The following is a 17,833-nucleotide window of genomic DNA, read 5'->3' as shown; positions in this document are numbered from 1 at the left end:
GGACCATATTCTAATTATAAACACTTTTTTAAAAGCCACATATAAACACGGTACAACGGTTTTTTCCTTATTTTCGAAATAACAAAACAGAAAAAGCCTTTTATGTAAGGCTTTCACTTAGACTTAGAAGCTTTTCCTTGGAAGGGAGCATAGAGTACAAGAGGTGTTCATTTATTAATAAATATTTCTAGAGCTCCTACTTCGTACCAGGTACAGTTCTGAGAATCAGCAAGCTGGCATTTAACAACAAAGATCAGCTCTGTATGGCATGGTGTTTTCATGCATGGGAGACACACAAGCAATACATAAATACAATGATTTTGTTTTTATGACCTGTTGTATTACATGCATTTGAATTTTGAGATTATGAATATTTTTTGTTTTAAAAGACAATGTTTTTTATTTTCTGTTGTGTTATAGCAGCAATTTTTTTAAAATGTAGTAAGAATATAAACAAAACTTTGATAGTATTGTTAGGACATACCCATAAAACATTTTATTTGCCTATTTATGATCTAACAACATTAACAAATACACATTTATGGTTTTTATACTTCTTTATTAGTATTTCTTTGGGCAGAAATTTTTTTTTGAACTTACTAATTTATCATTTTTAGTATTGCCTCATCAATTCATCAACCGATATGTAGATGACTGATCTTTTACTTGTTATGGTCTCAACGTGTGATAAACATTTCTGCAGTGGGGATTACTTGTCATGCTTCCTTTTCCTTCCTTTCTCTTTCCTTTTTATATTTTCTCTCCCTTTTCCTTCTTTTTCCTCTCCCTTTCCTTTTTCCTTTCCCATTCCCTTTCCTTTTCTCTCTCTTTTTCTTCTTTTCTGACGAAGTCTTGTTCTGTCTCCCAGGCTGGAGTGCAGTGGCACAATCTTGGCTCACTGCAACTTTTGCCTCCTGGGTTCAAGCAATTCTCCTCTCTCAGCCTCCCAAATATCTAGGATTACAGGCACACACCACCATGCCTCGCTAATTTTTGTATGGGTTTCACCATGTTGACTAGGCTGGTCTCAAAATCCTGACCTCAAGTGATCCTCCCACCTTGGTCTCCCAGAGTGCTGGGATGGTAGGTATGAGCCATCATGCCCAGATGAATTCGACTTTCTCCTGTCATTTTCACTTATTAAAAAAATAGAATGGACCTATTGGAAAAGCTATGGCATAAATCATTATTTGCTTATATCCTGATTGATTCATTTTAATGTAGGCCTTTTAGTTTTGTTCTTTTTCATTATCCAAGGATTTCGTTAACTCCATCATCTGTTGTACAAATCTAACTGACTTGCTTTCTTCCTATTGCACAGCATACAACTGGCAGGATCTTTGAGAGTGAAGCGAGGTATCAGTGTAATCCTGGCTACATGTCGGTTGGAAGTCCTGTATTTGTCTGCCAAGCCAATCGCCACTGGCACAGTGAATCCCCTGTGATGTGCGTTCCTCTCAACTGTGGAAAACCTCCCCCCATCCAGAATGGCTTCATGAAAGGAGAAAATTTTGAAGTAGGGTCCAAGGTTCAGTTTTTCTGTAATGAGGGTTATGAGCTTGTTGGTGACAGTTCTTGGACATGTCAGAAATCTGGCAAATGGAATAAAAAGCCAAACCCAAAGTGCATGCCTGCCAAGTGCCCAGAGCCACCCTTCTTGGAAAACCAGCTAGTATTGAAGGAGGTGACCACTGAGGTAGGAGTCGTGGTATTTTCCTGTAAAGAAGGTCATGTCCTACAAGGCCCCTCGGTCCTGAAATGCTTGCCATCTCAGCAATGGAATGACTCTTTCCCTGTTTGTAAGATGGTTCTTTGTACCCCACCTCCCCTAATTTCCTTTGGTGTTCCTGCTTCTTCTTCTGATCTTCATTTTGGAAGTACTGCCAAGTATTCTTGTGTCAATGGGTTTTTTCTAAGAGGAAATTCTACCACCCTCTGCCAAGCTGATGGCACCTGGAGCTCTCCACTGCCAGAATGTGTTCCAGTAGAGTGTCCCCAACCTGAAGAAATCCCCAATGGAATCCTTGATGTACAAGGTATTACCTATCTCAGTACGGCTCTCTATACCTGCAAGCCAGGCTTTGAATTGGTGGGAAATGCTACCACCCTTTGTGGAGAAAATGGTCACTGGCTTGGAGGAAAACCAACATGTAAACCCATTGAGTGCCTGAAACCCAAGGAGATTTTGAATGGGAAATTATCTTACACAAACCTACACTATGGACAGACCGTTACATACTCTTGCAACCAAGGCTTTTGGCTCGAAGGTCCCAATGCACTGACCTGTTTAGAGACAGGTGAGTGGGATGTCGACGCCCCAACTTGCAATGCCATCCGCTGTGATTCCCCACCACCCATTGAAAATGGTTTTGTAGAAGGTTCAGATTACAGCTATGGTGCCATGATCATCTATAGCTGCTTCCCTGGATTTCAGGTGACTGGTCGGGCCATGCAGATCTGTGAAGAGTCAGGATGGTCAAGTTCCGTCCCAACATGTGTGCCCATAGACTGTGGCCTCCCTCCTCATATAGATTTTGGAGACTGTACTAAAGTCAAAGATGGCCAGAGATATTCTGAGCAAGAAGACGACATGATGGAAGTTTCGTATCTGACTCCTCACCCTCCTTATCATTTGGGAGCAGTGGCTAAAACCTGGGAAATTACAAAGGAACCTCCTGCCACACATTCATCAAACTTTCTTTATGGCACCATAGTTTCATGCACCTGTCATCCAGGATATGAACTTCTGGGGAACCCTGTGCTGATCTGCCAGGAAGATGGAACTTGGAATGGCAGTGCACCTTCCTGTATTTCAATTGACTGTGACTTGCCTATTGCTCCTGAAAATGGCTTTTTACGTTTTACAGAGACTAGCATGGGAAGTGCTGTGCAGTATAGCTGTAAACCTGGACACATTCTAGTAGGCTCCGACTTAAGGCTTTGTCTACAGAATGGGAACTGGAGTGGTGCTTCCCCACACTGTGAAGCCATTTCATGCAAAAAGCCAAATCCAGTCACGAATGGATCCATTAAAGGAAGCAACTACACATACCTGAGCACATTGTACTATGAGTGTGACCCCGGATATGTGCTGAATGGCACTGAGAGGAGAACATGCCAAGATGACAAAAGCTGGGATGAGGATGAGCCCATCTGCATTCCTGTGGACTGCGGTTCACCCCCAGTCCCAGCCAATTGCCAGGTGAGAGGAGACGAGTACACATTCCAAAAAGAGATTGAATACACCTGCAATGAAGGGTTCTTGCTTGAGGGAGCCAGAAGCCGGGTTTGTCTTGCCAATGGAAGTTGGAGTGAAGCCACTCCCAACTGTGTACCTGTCAGATGTGCGACCCCACCACAATTGGCAGATGGGGTGATGGAAGGCCTGGACTATGGCTTCATGAAGGAAGTGGCATTCCACTGTCACGAGGGCTACATGTTGCATGGTGCTCCAAAACTCACCTGTCAGTCAGATGGCAACTGGGATGCAGAGGTTCCCCTCTGTAAACCAGTCAACTGTGGACCTCCTGAAGATCTTGCCCATGGCTTCCCTAATGGTTTTTCTTTTATTCATGGGGGCCATATACAGTATCAGTGCTTTCCTGGTTATAAGCTCCATGGAAATTCTTCAAGAATATGTCTCTCCAATGGCTCCTGGAGTGGCCCCTCACCTTCCTGCCTGCCTTGCAGATGCTCCACACCCATAATTCAATATGGAACTGTCAATGGGACAGATTTTGACTGTGGAAAGGCAGCCCAGATTCAGTGCTTCAAAGGCTTCAAGCTCCTAGGACTTTCTGAAATCACCTGTGAAGCCAATGGCCAGTGGAGCTCTGGGTTCCCCCACTGTGAACACACTTCTTGTGGTTCTCTTCCAATGATACCAAATGCATTCATCAGTGAGAGCAGCTCTTGGAAGGAAAATGTGATCACTTACAGTTGCAAGTCTGGATATGTCATACAAGGCAGTTCAGATCTGATTTGTACAGAGAAAGGGGTATGGAGCCAGCCTTATCCAGTCTGTGAGCCCTTGACCTGTGGACCCCCACCATCTGTCACCAATGCAGTAGCAACTGGAGAGGCACACACCTATGAAAGTAAAGTGAAACTCAGGTAAGATCATGGCTCTAGAGTTGCCAAGGGATGCAGGCAGGAGGATTATAAAATGAAATATGACAGATCAAAAATTTTGATGATTGGGAAGAAAACATCATCTCTGAACTGCTCTCCAAACACTAGTGTTTTTAACGTTTGGCTTTATTCTACCCACAATTATGTAGAAATCCACCAACTATAAAAATAAATTGATACTTTTTTCAGAAATGTTTCTAATGTAATTATCATGACTATCATATTCTGTTGAGCTTTGTGAAACAGCAAGATCTTCTAGCTAGCTTGAACAGCTCAGGAATCATGAAGCTGTTTTATAAACATGATAATAAATTTCTTTATAATTATAACTTTGTGGTTATATTTACACATGCAAATGTTGGGGATATATGGCAGAAAAAAACTGAAGAATTCAGGCCATGATCCTGCCAAATAATCAGGATTAAAAGAAATATTGTATGTAAAGGACCTAGAACAATACTTAGCACAAAGTAGATAGTGATAATAAATATTAACTATGCTGTATTCCTACTAGTATCTGAGTTCATTTTGGACTTTGCCTAGAATTTCCTGAACTGTTAGCTGTTTACAGAATAAAAATGAATTCAATAATATTATGCACAATAAGATAAATAACATCAAAAACACTTAAAGTAACTTTAGTCTTGGCTAATCTTTCATGTGGATAACTGAGAACTGATATAGTTATTGGTTTTTGTTTTTTGGTTTCTTGAGTCATAGTCTCACTCTGTTACCCAGGCTGGAGTGCAGTGGCAGGTTCTTGGCTCACTGCAGCCTCAACCTCCTAGGCTCTAGCAATTCTCTCACTTCTGCCTCCCAAGTAGCTGACACTACAGGCATATGCCACCATGCCTAGCTAATTTTGTTTATTTTTTATAAAGACGAAGTCTCACTATATGGCCTAGCCTGGTCTCAAATTCCTGGACTCAAGTGATCCTCCTGCCTTAGCCTCCCGAAGTGCAGGGATTACAGGTGTGAGCCACCACACCCAGCTTAACTGGTTGTTATTGTTATACTGGTGTTTTTGCATGGCAATGCCATGCATCTGACAGTAGAATCAATTTTGATATATTGCGCAAATTGTCTATTGAGCCTTGTAGCGGCTTCCTAAATCCAAGAATTGGTCAGAAACCTAAGAAACTACTTTTTTTTTTAAGGCACTTACTTTCTTTCTTTTGCATTTCCATTGCAGATGTCTGGAAGGTTATACAATGGATACAGATATAGATACATTCACCTGTCAGAAAGATGGTCGATGGTTCCCCGAGAGTATCTCGTGCAGTCCTAAGAAATGTCCTCTGCCAGAAAACATAACACGTATACTTGTTCATGGGGACGATTTCAGTGTGAATAGGCAAGTCTCTGTGTCATGTGAAGAAGGGTATACCTTCGAGGGAGTTAACATATCAGTATGTCAGGTAAGATTCTGTCTTAATTAGAATGTGTAACTCCTATATATACAATATTGCCAAGCAAGCAGTATCTGTAATAGTAATCCCCAAAAGAAAAAAAAATGTCTCAAGTTCTCATTCATGTCCAAGGATTTGAGAAATTTCTTGATAGAAATATAATAAAATGTACCTTTTTTCTGCCATATTCCCACTTTAAACTAAGAAAGTTCCAAAGTTAGGTAAAATATTAAGATATCTGTAACAATGTATTTATAAAAAATTGATCACAAATCTTATTCTTAAAAGAGGGTCTTTGTGTAGAAATCAGCAATGGGCTATGCCCAGCGTTTTCAGTTTTAGTGGAAAGGTAAAAGTTTGCAGAAGCAGACAGATAATTGGTGTGAAATCCTCTCTCTGCTCTTTGCTACTTGCAAGTAGTAATTTTAAGAAAGTTGCTTAAATTTTTTGAGCTTTGGTTTCCTTATTTGAAAATAAAAGTGTATAATAACATATATCTTGTATTGTTGGTGAGAAACTAGGTAAATAGTGGAGGAAAGTGCCTGCTTCTGCAACCTTTGGTCTTTCCACTAAAACTGCAATCATACTGGGCATAACCTATGGCTTATTTCTATGCATAGACATTCTTTTGTACATAAGATTTATGATTCATTTGTTATGAGTGCCTTGTTATAGATATTTTAGCATTTTACCTACTTTTGGCACTTTTAGTTTAAAAATGGGAATTGGCACCATAAATAGCAGACTTCCCTAGCACAGCCCCCTTCTCCTAACTTCCATAAGATATACCAGGGAAACAAAATTAAAATATGTCATCAGTGCACTCTTGTTGGAGTTGGGATTGGTGTGGAGGGACTGAAAGCAGAGGAATGTGGCATAGTATAGCAGACTTTCACTTCAAGCATCCTTTTTTGTTTAAATTCCATCTGAAATATTTATAGGTTCTATGACCTTATATTCCTCCAGCTTATTTTCTTTCTTTGTAAATCTGTGATAATTGAAAGGATTAAATAACTTAATTTAATAGAATGGCTAGTACTTGCCTGACATATAGTAGGGCCTCAAGAACGATTCCCTTTTCCCAGTTTTCCGTTTATAAATCATGCATTCTCAATGATTTGTCAATGCCAAACCTAAAAGCAGCAACATTACGGGGAACAAGTCAAATGACTGCCCAAGTTCCCATGCCCTCAAAATTTGTGTGGTTCCCGATGGTCTGTTTTAGACACAGTGCTGAAGACGTTTGGGAGAAAACTTTATCTAAGACTCTGGGCTATCTGACGCAAAGTTCTGCCCCAATTAGGAACATCAAATTGATGTTCTCCAGGTTGGGTGTGTAGACAACTGGGTGGTCCCCCTATGAGCCCTGGAGGACTCAGTGATACTGGCTTAAAAAGATACTAAGCTTTTTTTAAGTCAATAATTTACTTCTGACAACCTTCATTAACTTCTTCACATATAGTATGACCCCTCTTTTGCTCAACTGGGTTTTGGTTTAAATTTTTAGTATGAAAAGTAGAATAGACCCTTTTTAAGTATTTAAAAGCATAAATTGTGTAAAACTATGTTCAGTGCCTAGGAGTATTTTATTGTAATGTGACAAAATGATTCTGTAGTTCATAAAATAAACAAATGGATAAGGAGATCAATATAAATTTTGAAAAAAGAATTCTGAAAGAGGACCAGTCTCTCCAGAAACTAAAACATATCACAGAAGTACAAAACTCTTAGTGTAGTATTCATGTCAAGTTACATAGGAGTAAAAATGAATAGAACAGAAGTAATGAGTCAGAAGCAGATTCTGATAAAGGAGTCATCACAAATCTCTAGAGAAAAATAATTAATAAATGATTAAAAGTAAAAATAACCAAAGCAAATTTCAGATATAGCAAAATAAAACAATAATATATAGCTTTTAACAGTTATTGGTGTTATAATACCCAGAAAGATTTCTGCAAAACAACAACAACAACAATGTATTAAGGTATTACTTGCAGTATTGAAAAACTAAATGCAACACATATACTAGGAAAATGGTTAACCATGAAGCAGGCATATATACAAAATTACTTTTTATTTATATGTAGAATGAGGGTTTAGCCTCAAATCCTGTTTAAAACTGTTATCCAATTCATATGTATTTCCTCAAAGAAAACAAAAATATTAGCAACAGAATAATAATCTTCAAGAGATATATCTTTAAGAAATATATCTGTGTATGCCTCACCTTACCCAACTAACAGGCTGAAAAATGTTAAATCTTTTATATGTGTGTATGTGTGTGTGTATATATATATATATATATATATATATATATGTACATATATATGATATGTATCTTTTATGTATATTATATATGTGATATATATAATATATATAACATTTATAAGATTAACCATTTTCCTAGTATATATGTTGCATTTAATTTTTCAATACTGTAATTACTGCCTTAATTTTTTTTTGCAGAAATCTTTCTGGGTTAAAAGCTTTATTGTTTTCTTTTGCTATATCTGGAATTTATTTTGGTTATTTTTATTTCAATCATTTATTATTTATAAAATTCTTTATTATTGTTTCTTTACATAGATATACAATTTTATATACATATATGTAATTTTTTTTCTACATGATCCCTTTAAAAATATGTGATAAAATGTTTTCAAGAATTTATATTGGAATGTAGAAAAGGAAGCTGATTTTCTTAAACTTTAAACTTTGAGTAGTATGCCTAAAATTTGCTTTCTCATAAACTTTATAAAATACGGAATCATGTGAAATTTGAGTGCATTTATAGAAGTCATAGAATATTTGTATTAACATCCAGTCCTCATGCATTATAATGAAAACATACTTCTTGTTGTTCGTGTTTTCTGAATAGATTCTATTAGGAAGAAAATGCTTGTTTTATGGGCTTAAGAAATGTCTAAAATTGTCTATGGGTGAATATTAAGGCCACCTAATAATTAAAATGTATTTTTTAAGGTCACAGATAATAAGTAGCAAAAGTAGGACCAAACTCTAGATGCTTTTGACTATCATTTTGGAGATTATTCTGCAAGTAACCAATATTTGCAAATTTCTTCATTCATATGTATTAACTTCCAAATGTAACTTACATTTTGTTATTTGTTACTTAGCTTGATGGAACCTGGGAGCCACCATTTTCTGATGAATCCTGCACTCCAGTTTCTTGTGGGAAACCTGAAAGTCCGGAACATGGATTTGTGGTTGGCAGCAAATACAGCTTTGAAAGCACGATTATTTATCAGTGTGAACCTGGCTATGAACTAGAGGTAAGTGAACCAATTGTTTAACAAGAATTAATTTGTTTTTCCAGCATACCTGGGGATACGTTCAGTATTAGCACAAATTTGTTTCATTGACTTTGGTCCCAAAAGATTCTATTATACTTTGTTTTCTTATACTCTAATATTTTTCAAGAAATATTTAAGGCAACTTAGAATTTTAAAAAGCAAAATAAGCCAGGTCCAGTGGCTCACACCCGTAATCCTAACACTTTGGGAGGCCAAGGTGGGTGGATCACTTGAGGTCAGGAATTCAAGACTGGTCTGGCCAACATGGTGAAACCCTGGCTCTACTAAAAATACAAAAATTAGCTGAGCATGGTGGTGGGTCCCTGTAATTCCAGCTACTTGGGAAGCTGAGGCAAGAGAATTGCTTGAACCAGGGAGGCAGAGGTTGCAGAGAGCTGAGATTGCACCACTGCACTCCAGCCTGGGTGGCAAGCGTTAGACTGTCTCAAAGAAAAAAAAATAACAAAATATAACTCAAATAAGAAACATCAAATCCATGTAAGGAAGAGAAAGTAAGTTTGCAAACCATAAGACAGATACTGTGACGTCAATTGACCATTTAAACCTGGGTTTCAACTTGCTGATAATCATATTCTGCAACAGGGAAGTCCACCAGTCACCATGGAGAGGTAACCACAAAGATTTAGGAATGCAAAGCCAGGATTTCCTCAAACAATGTGCTCATATACCTTGGCATTGAGATGCCAAGTTCCTGTATGCAAATCTGGCTTGAAAAAAGCTCAGAGCAGTTTAGCTAGTATCAACTTATTCTTGAGACAGCTCTTGGTTTGTAGTATTAAAAATCCCCTCTGCAGCACCTGGTCTCTGTTTACTTTAGCAGGAGAGCTAGGTAATCAGTCAGTTTTGTTGAAAGCATTACCATATCACCAAACTTGAAACTTAAATGACCTATTTTACATTACATAATATTGTCATTCAGTTTTTCAGAAACTTTTTTATTGTTATAATGGCATTTAAAGGTAGGTTTTGGCTGGATGTGGTGGTGCACACCTGTAATCCCAGCACTTTGGGAGGCCAACGAGGGTGGATCACTTGAGCTCAGAGTTCAAGACCAGCCTGGGCAACATAGTAAGACCCTGCCTCTACAAAAAATACAGAAATTGTCCAGGCATGATGGCATGTGCCTGTAGTCCCAGCTATTCAGAAGGCTGAGGCAGGAGGATTGCTTGAGCCCAGGAGGCAGAGGTTGCAGTGAGCCGATATGGCACCATTGCACTGTAGTCTTGGTCACAGGAGTGAAAACCCTGTCTCAAAAAAAAAAAAAAAGTATTTAGTTATCTGTTAAATGTTTCGTATGTCCCATTATTTTCTGACCATGCAGTCAAAGAATTATCATAAGATAGGTATATGCAATCTGGGACCAGGCTTATATGTATCTTGCTTTATTTCCACAAAAGGTGTTTTATTTATTTATTTATTTATTTATTTATTTATTTATTTATTTATTTTGAGACAGAGTCTCACTCCATCACCAGGCACCAGGCTGGAGTGCAGTGGTGTGAACTCAGCTCACTGCAACCTCTGCCTCCCATGTTCAAGCAATTCTCCTGCCTCAGCCTCCCAAGTAGCTGGAACTACAGGTGCGTGCCACCAAGCCCAGCTAATTTTTTTGTATTTTTAGTAGAGATGGGGTTTCACCATGTTGGCCAGGATGGTCTCGATCTCTTGACCTTATGATCTGTTGGCCTTGGCCTCCCAAAGTGCTGGGATTACAGGCATGAGCCACCACACCCGGCCAAAAGGTTTAAAAAAAAAAAAAATGTAATGGTGATTGCAACTGGAGTGTTTCCTGTTTTTGAAACCTCATTGTTCTTCATGCAAGAATATTAATCTTGCAATTTATTAAAAAGAAAAGTAATATGGAAGTATGAACAAATATACAGCAAAGTGATTGTCATTAAATTTAAAGTAGATAATTTTAAAATTTTTGGAAATATGTATTAACTAAAAAATTGAGAAAGGTGCAATAGTGATTGCTCTCACTCCAAGCTATTATATGTGTTAGAATCACTTGAGAAACTTTTTTAAAATATTGATGTCCAGTTACTTGGAGAAATTATCAATTCCAGGTCTGGGGCAAGAAATGTAACATATTGCCTGAAAACTCTTGACACACAAAATAGCAGGAAACCTATCAAAGACTACATGTCAACAGGATTCAGAAGCCACTGGACAAGGCTCCCGCAGGTCAAGATAAGACCATTTTAGCATTAATAAGGGTAATAATTTCAATGGACTGAACCACATCAGATAGATCATAAATGACACGAGGCTTATAATTATACTTTAAAAGCTTGCAAACTTAAAGGATGCTTATGAATAATCTCATTATTTTGAAAACAGACAAGTCAAGAGGAAGAATTTTCTTTTTAGTACTGTTTGACTAGCTAACCAAACAGTAGATGTGAGAGAGAGAGAGAGAGAGAGAGAGAGAGAGAGAGAGAGAGAGAGAGAGATTGATTGATTGATTATGAGGAACTGGCTCACATGTTAATGGAGACTAAATCCCAGGATCTTTCATCTGCAAACCAGAGACCCTGAGAAGCTGGTGGTATAAGTCATTCCAAGTTCAAAGGTCTGCGAACTAAGTAAGCTGATGATATAAACCCCAGTCTGAAGACAGAGGAAGAGATTGAGTCCCAACCCAAGTAGTGAGGAAGAAAAAAAGGGCCATTTCCTCCTTCTTCCATACTTTGTTCTATTTGGTCCCTCAGCGTTTTGGAAGATGCGCCCCCACATTGGGCAGGGCAATCTACTTTACCTGGTCCACCAATTTAAATGCTAATCTAATTGAGACACATCCTCACAGACACATCCAGTAGCGGTGTTTAAGCTGGGCACCTCTTTGCCTACTCAGGTTAACTGGACATCTATATTTGTAAAGAGTTTCTCAGGTTGGCTGGGTGCAGTGGCTCACACCTGTAATCCCAGCACTTTGGGAGGCCAAGGCAGATGAATCACAAGGTCAGGAGTTTGAGACCGTCCTGGCCGAGATGGTGAATCCCCGTCTCTGCTAAAAATAGAAAAGTTAGCCGGGCGTGGTGGTGGGCACTTGTAGCCCTAGCTACTCCGGAGGCTAAGGCAGGAGAATAATTTGAACCTGAGAGGTAGAGGTTGCAGTGAGCCAAGATCACACCACTGCACTCCAGCCTGGGTAACAGAGTGAGACTTTCATCTCAAAAAAAAAGAACAAAATTTCTCAGGTGATTCGAACATGGAGCTTGGAGTGAGAGCAATCACTATTATCGCTCTCTCAATTTTGTAGTTAACACTAGGATGTTTCCAAAAGTTTAACGGTAAATTATCTATGAATACCTCTTCAAATGTAATGACACATCAAGGCCAGACACGGTGGCTCACACTTATAATCCTAGCACTTTGGGAGGCTGAGGTACGTAGGTCACCTGAGGTCACAAGTTCAGGACCAGCCTGGCCAACATGGTGAAACCATCTCTACTAAAAAATACAAAAATTAGTTGGGTGTGGTGGCGGGCACCTGTAGTCCTAGCTACTTGGGAGGCTAAGGCAGGAAAATTGCTTGAACATGGGAGGTGGAGGTTGCAGTCACTGGAGATTGCACCACTGCACTCCAGCCTGGGCAACAGAGCAAAACTTCATCTCAAAAATAAAAAAAAGTAATGGCCACTGTTTTCTGTACATTTGTTCATAAAATTAATCATCACAGAAATCTAAACTAGTCCCAATGTGTGGATCTTATTTGGTCCTAATTCAAAATAACTATTTCAAAAATAAATTATGAAATTTATGCAACAATTGGAAATTTGAAAACTGGACATTTTATTAATATTAAGAAATTGTTATTTTTTAAGGTGTGATAATGTTATTGTTATAATTTTTAAGGGCTCTTATCTTTTTTTACGTTTTTGGTTAATTTAGGAATCGCTGTAATGAGGATGTATTTATTTAATCATAAGAAACAAGGTTTTTGGTGGCTAGCGGTTTTAAGCCCATATATGACACTGCAGTATTAGAGAGAGACACATTTCTGGTCCATTGATTTAGGACCAGTTGTATTTGAATATACAGTGACCCCCAAAGAGCCTTTCTAGCAGTATTTCTGTGCTCAGAGAAGCCATTCTTTTAGAGATTCATACTAAAATAATTATTGTTAAATGATTTGAAGTCTGGAATTTGCTTCAAAATAATGTGAGTTTGTGGAAGGGACAAGGCTTAGATGAAACAAGATTGACCTTGAGTAAGCTGGGTGATGTCTACATGGAAGTTTCTTATACTATTCTTTCTACTGTCAGTATTTCTCTTATGTTTGAATTTTTCCATCAGACAGTATTTTTTTTAAATGCAAATACTTGCTCTCGCCTCAGACTAATTATAATTCAATGTCTCTGTGGGTTGAATCTGGGGCAGTGGTATCCTTTTCAGAGTTCCCTTGGTGATTTATGTGTGCAGCCAGAACTGAGAATAACTGATAAATCGCTGGTCTTATAATCAGTGTAGTTCATTGTCATCTCTTCAAGAATCACCTGAGACGCTGTAAAAAGAAAAGGAGTATATATATTCCTAGGCCAAGATCATCTGAACCAAATAGTTTCTGGGGGTCTGCATTTTAAAAACTTATACTTATTTCTGATTATCAAATCATAATTGTATACATTTATGGGATATACAATTGCTAAGATATATATGGAGTCAGCCTAAGTGTTGGGTGTCATTAACAGATGAATGGATAAAGAAAATGTAATATATATAGATATGTAGATACACACACACACACACACGCTTATGTGTATATATCACATCTGTTTTTATGGCCAAATAGTACTCAGTTGTGTATGTATGTGTACATACATATATTATTATGTACTATGATCCATACATTCTAAGAATGCATACAAATATGTGTATGTACACATACATACACAATAGAATACTATTTGACCATCCATTTCTAATGCATTCTTTGTCAGTCTTAGCTACAGATTATAATTAGTTGCCATTTAAAATAAAAACTAAAGCAAAGTCTGTACCTTAATTACACTGGTCTGCCAGGGTGTAAATTTTGAAGCAATTTGATAACATTTTTGAAAGTCTAAACTTACTCCTTAAACTATATATTTTTAATGTGTTTGTTTAGCATTCCAGTGCTGAGCGATTCAAAGCCGTAGCTAAAACTACGTTGCATTTCCTTATTATCTTTCTATTATAGAGTTATGATCTTGTTGATGACCTTTCTCCATTGATTCACAGGGGAACAGGGAACGTGTCTGCCAGGAGAACAGACAGTGGAGTGGAGGGGTGGCAACGTGCAAAGGTGAGTTGCATGACACTTAGCAGCCCCCAAAATGACACTAAGGACACAAAATAAGAGTGTGGCTACATTTTCTTTGTAGATTTGTTTTGAATTTTTAAAAAATGTAATCAAACTTCATAAACTGTATGAGAACCTTTTAATGGGCTTTTGCTCAAGGGCAGCAAACCATTAAGAGTCAAAAACTGTAGCAGGGATTAATGATTAACCGCAATAGGGCACACGGTTGCTTACTCTTGAATGGCAAACATCTTGTTTGAACATTAGTTAATTATTGAATTTATTAGCATTTTTGTGGGGGTTTTCTCAAATAATTATAAATTAGAAGGCTTAGGGCCAGGCGTGGTGGCTCCTGCCACCACTTTGGGAGGCCAAGGTGGGTGGATCACAAGGTCAGGAGTTCGAGACCAGCCTGACCAACATGGTAAAAAGCCATCTCTACCAAAAATACAAAAATTAGCTGAACGTGGTGATGGGTACCTGTAATCCCAGCTACTCAAGAAGCTGAGGCAGGAGAATCGTTTGAACCAGGGAGGCAGAGGTTGCAGAGAGCCGAGATCGCGCCACTGCACTCCAGCCTGCTGGGTGACAGACTGAGGCTTCATCTCAAAAAAAAAAAAAAAAAAAATTAGAAGGCTTAGAGCCTTCTAAGGCTCTGTTTTTTTGGTGACAGTGCTAGCTAATATTTTTAACGTGCTGTTGGCCCATCTGTCAAATAAATGAGTATTAGTATTTTGCATGAAATTTTATAGTATTTTATCAGAAGAGCCAAGTTTATTTGACAAAATGTGGGTTAATTCACATAACCTTATCCCCAGTATCTCCTTCTCTGCCAAAGGACAATGTATGTATGTATGTGGGTTTTTTTTTTTATTATTTTTGTTTTTATTCTGAAGTAGAGTCCCACTCTGTCATCCAGGCTGGAAGGCAGTAATACAATCTTGGCTCACTGCAACCTCCATCTTCCAGGACAGCCTCCTGAGTAGCTGGGACTACAGGCATGCACCACCATGCCTGGGTAATTTTTTGTATTTCAGTAGAGACAGGGCTTCACCATGTTGGCCCTGCTGTTCTCAAACTCCTGGCCTCAAGTGATCTGCCCTCCTCAGCCTCCCAAAGGGCTGGAATTACAAGCATAAGCCACCATTCCCGGAACAGTATCAATAGCATTTTAAAGCTCCCTAAGTGGTTTCAAAGTGTAGCCAAGGTTAAGATCTGTGAATCCCAGTGTACTTAACTTTGGGCTGAAAGAAGTCCATTAGCATCCAGTCCAGGGTCTCACAACTCTGAGTTCACATTTGAATCATTTGGGGTATTTTTAATATAATATTAAAAGGTAGCCCTCAATATAAAGATTTGGATTCATTCGGTCTGTGATAGGTCATAAATGCTTCCCTGGTTCTCTAAAGTGCAACCAAACTTGAGAACCACTAGTCTAGAACCACCTTCTCTGCTTTCACAAAAATTATAAATTTAAGACTCAAGGCCATTTTTTTTTTTTTGAGATTCTTGAAAGGGTGATCCTACTTTCCTCACAGCACCCCTGTTAATCACATTTCTCACACTAATGCAAAATTGTTCATTACAACTTTACTATAATATCCATCAGTTTATGAAGTCCATATATTCCTCAAAAGCCACATAAGATGTCATTTATTTTAATTTTCCCCAAGCTCATGGGTCCCTGTTCTTCATACTTTCCTATTATCTTCTAACTTCTGATAATTTTATATTTTATCTCTTCTTCCAAGCAGTATGACCTTGACCAAATTATTTAACCTCCCTAAGCCTCACATTTTGGCAACTGTTACATGAGATAATCTGAGACTTGCTATAAGTAAGGCTGCCAGATTTAGAAGAAACAAAAATACAGGACATGCAGTTATATTTAAATTTCAGATGAAAAATAATTTAAATGTAAATTTATAAATATGCAGTATTTGACACATGCTTATGCTAAAAATGTATTTGTAATTTAACTGAGCATCCTGTAGTTTATTTGGGCTTACAACTTAAGTGTAAATTTAGTATTTGTTTTATTTTACCCAGCTACTCATCCATACCCCCTGCCCCCAGCATTATTAATATTAATATACATAATGACAGCTGGAGTCAATAGGACTACATCCTAATCTTTAATTGTATGCATGCATGAATCTAATACTTAGGTATGCTGTATTTTTTTCCTTCAATGAATATCACTGTGCTTCACACATGAGTAGACCATAATATTTTGTATATTGCATGAAGGATCTTTGGCAACTGTAGGAAAAGAAAGAGGAATTGGAGAAGGAATCAATATGAGGCTTTTGTTCTTTTTATTTTTTTAAGCCTGGCATACTATTTATTGCACCAAATAAAATTTTTTTGTTACTGTACTTTAAGTTGTTGCATAGGTACACACATGCCATGGTGGTTTGCTGTCTCTATCCCCCCCCCCACCTACAGCAGGCATTTCTCCCAGTGTTATCCCTCCCCGCCCCCTGACTGCCTGTCTCCTAACCTCCCACCCCAACTTACCCCAGTCTGTGATTTTCCCCTCCCTGTGCCCATGTGTTTTCCTTGTTCAACACCCACCTACGAGCAAGAACATGTGGTGTTTGGTTTTCTGTTCTTCTGTCGGTTTGCTGAGAATGATGGTTTCCAGATTCATCCATGTCCCTACAAAGGACACGGACTCACCGTTTTTTATGGCTGCATAGTATTCTTCTTTTTAGAGACCAGGTGTGAAGCTCCACTTGAATTTCTCAATGGGAAGGCTGATGTTGAAAACACAACGACCAGACCCAGTGTGGTATATTCCTGCAACAGAGGCTACAGTCTTGAAGGGCCATCTGAGGCATACTGCACAGAAAATGGAACCTGGAGCCACCCAGTCCCTCTCTGCAAACGTATGTGTTGACTTTAGGACAGATTTTAATCAGATTCAGTTTCACAATTAGCTTCCCACATATCCAAAACATTGAGGAAACACCATTCATAAGGGATATGGGTCCAGAAAAAGCAATTAATGCCTATCCAAGCTGAATTCTCTGGAATATTTAAAAAATCTATTTGTGTTATCTACGTCCTGTCCGAGAATCAGCTTTCGTCAGATTCCTTGAGTGATTACTAAGAGAAAATGCAACTTAATGAAACAATGTTGACATACATGTATCGTGAATTCTACTGGAGATAGAAAGAAAATACATTTAATGTGTGATGTTAATATAATGAAGTATATACAAATATGATACATTAAGATAATGAGTTATAACCATTCAAATGAAAACAATCTATCTCACAAGCAAGGTATAAGTTGAGATTTCTCGTTACTGTATGAAGTCTCATCAGAATGCAGTAACAGCAGAAGTAAACCTCAAATACTTCTTTTGTGCCCATTTAAAAATCCGAAAAACTTAAATTGCTTGAAATATGTGTTGATATGTCATCTTGTCATCATTTCCTGTGTTTCCCTCAGGCCTATAAAAATGAACCCATCTTTATCAAAAAGGCATGCAGACTCCACTTGTTCTAATATCCTGCTAATAGTGGTGTGAGTCTAAAGTCATATTCAGCTCACATAGAAATGTCTGATGATTTCCTGGTTCCATCCTCCTGAAAGGTGGTTAATAAAGTGATAATTAGAAGTATTTTATATTCTTCTAATAATAAGGGAATATTTGACATAC

The 17,833-nt window shown here is 38.1% G+C and overlaps 1 protein-coding gene across 3 annotated transcripts in view; it reads left to right on the top strand.

Annotated features, from left to right (window-relative positions):
- SVEP1 (sushi, von Willebrand factor type A, EGF and pentraxin domain containing 1) overlaps positions 1 to 17,833 on the top strand; it is a 210,617-nt gene that overhangs the window by 163,958 nt on the left and 28,826 nt on the right. For all 3 annotated transcript variants that reach the window (XM_074395151.1, XM_003925239.4, XM_074395153.1), the window contains exons 38-42: positions 1,322 to 4,113; positions 5,324 to 5,549; positions 8,678 to 8,833; positions 14,102 to 14,165; positions 16,880 to 17,053. In XM_074395151.1, the coding sequence (XP_074251252.1) occupies positions 1,322 to 4,113; positions 5,324 to 5,549; positions 8,678 to 8,833; positions 14,102 to 14,165; positions 16,880 to 17,053 (3,412 nt within the window). The remainder of the gene's footprint in view (positions 1 to 1,321; positions 4,114 to 5,323; positions 5,550 to 8,677; positions 8,834 to 14,101; positions 14,166 to 16,879; positions 17,054 to 17,833) is intronic.

This window comes from Saimiri boliviensis, chromosome 2, assembly GCF_048565385.1.
Source record: "Saimiri boliviensis isolate mSaiBol1 chromosome 2, mSaiBol1.pri, whole genome shotgun sequence".
NCBI classification, from domain to species: Eukaryota; Metazoa; Chordata; class Mammalia; order Primates; family Cebidae; genus Saimiri; species Saimiri boliviensis.
Note: the sequence above shows the minus strand (reverse complement) of the source record. Positions and strands in the feature narration are given on the sequence as shown.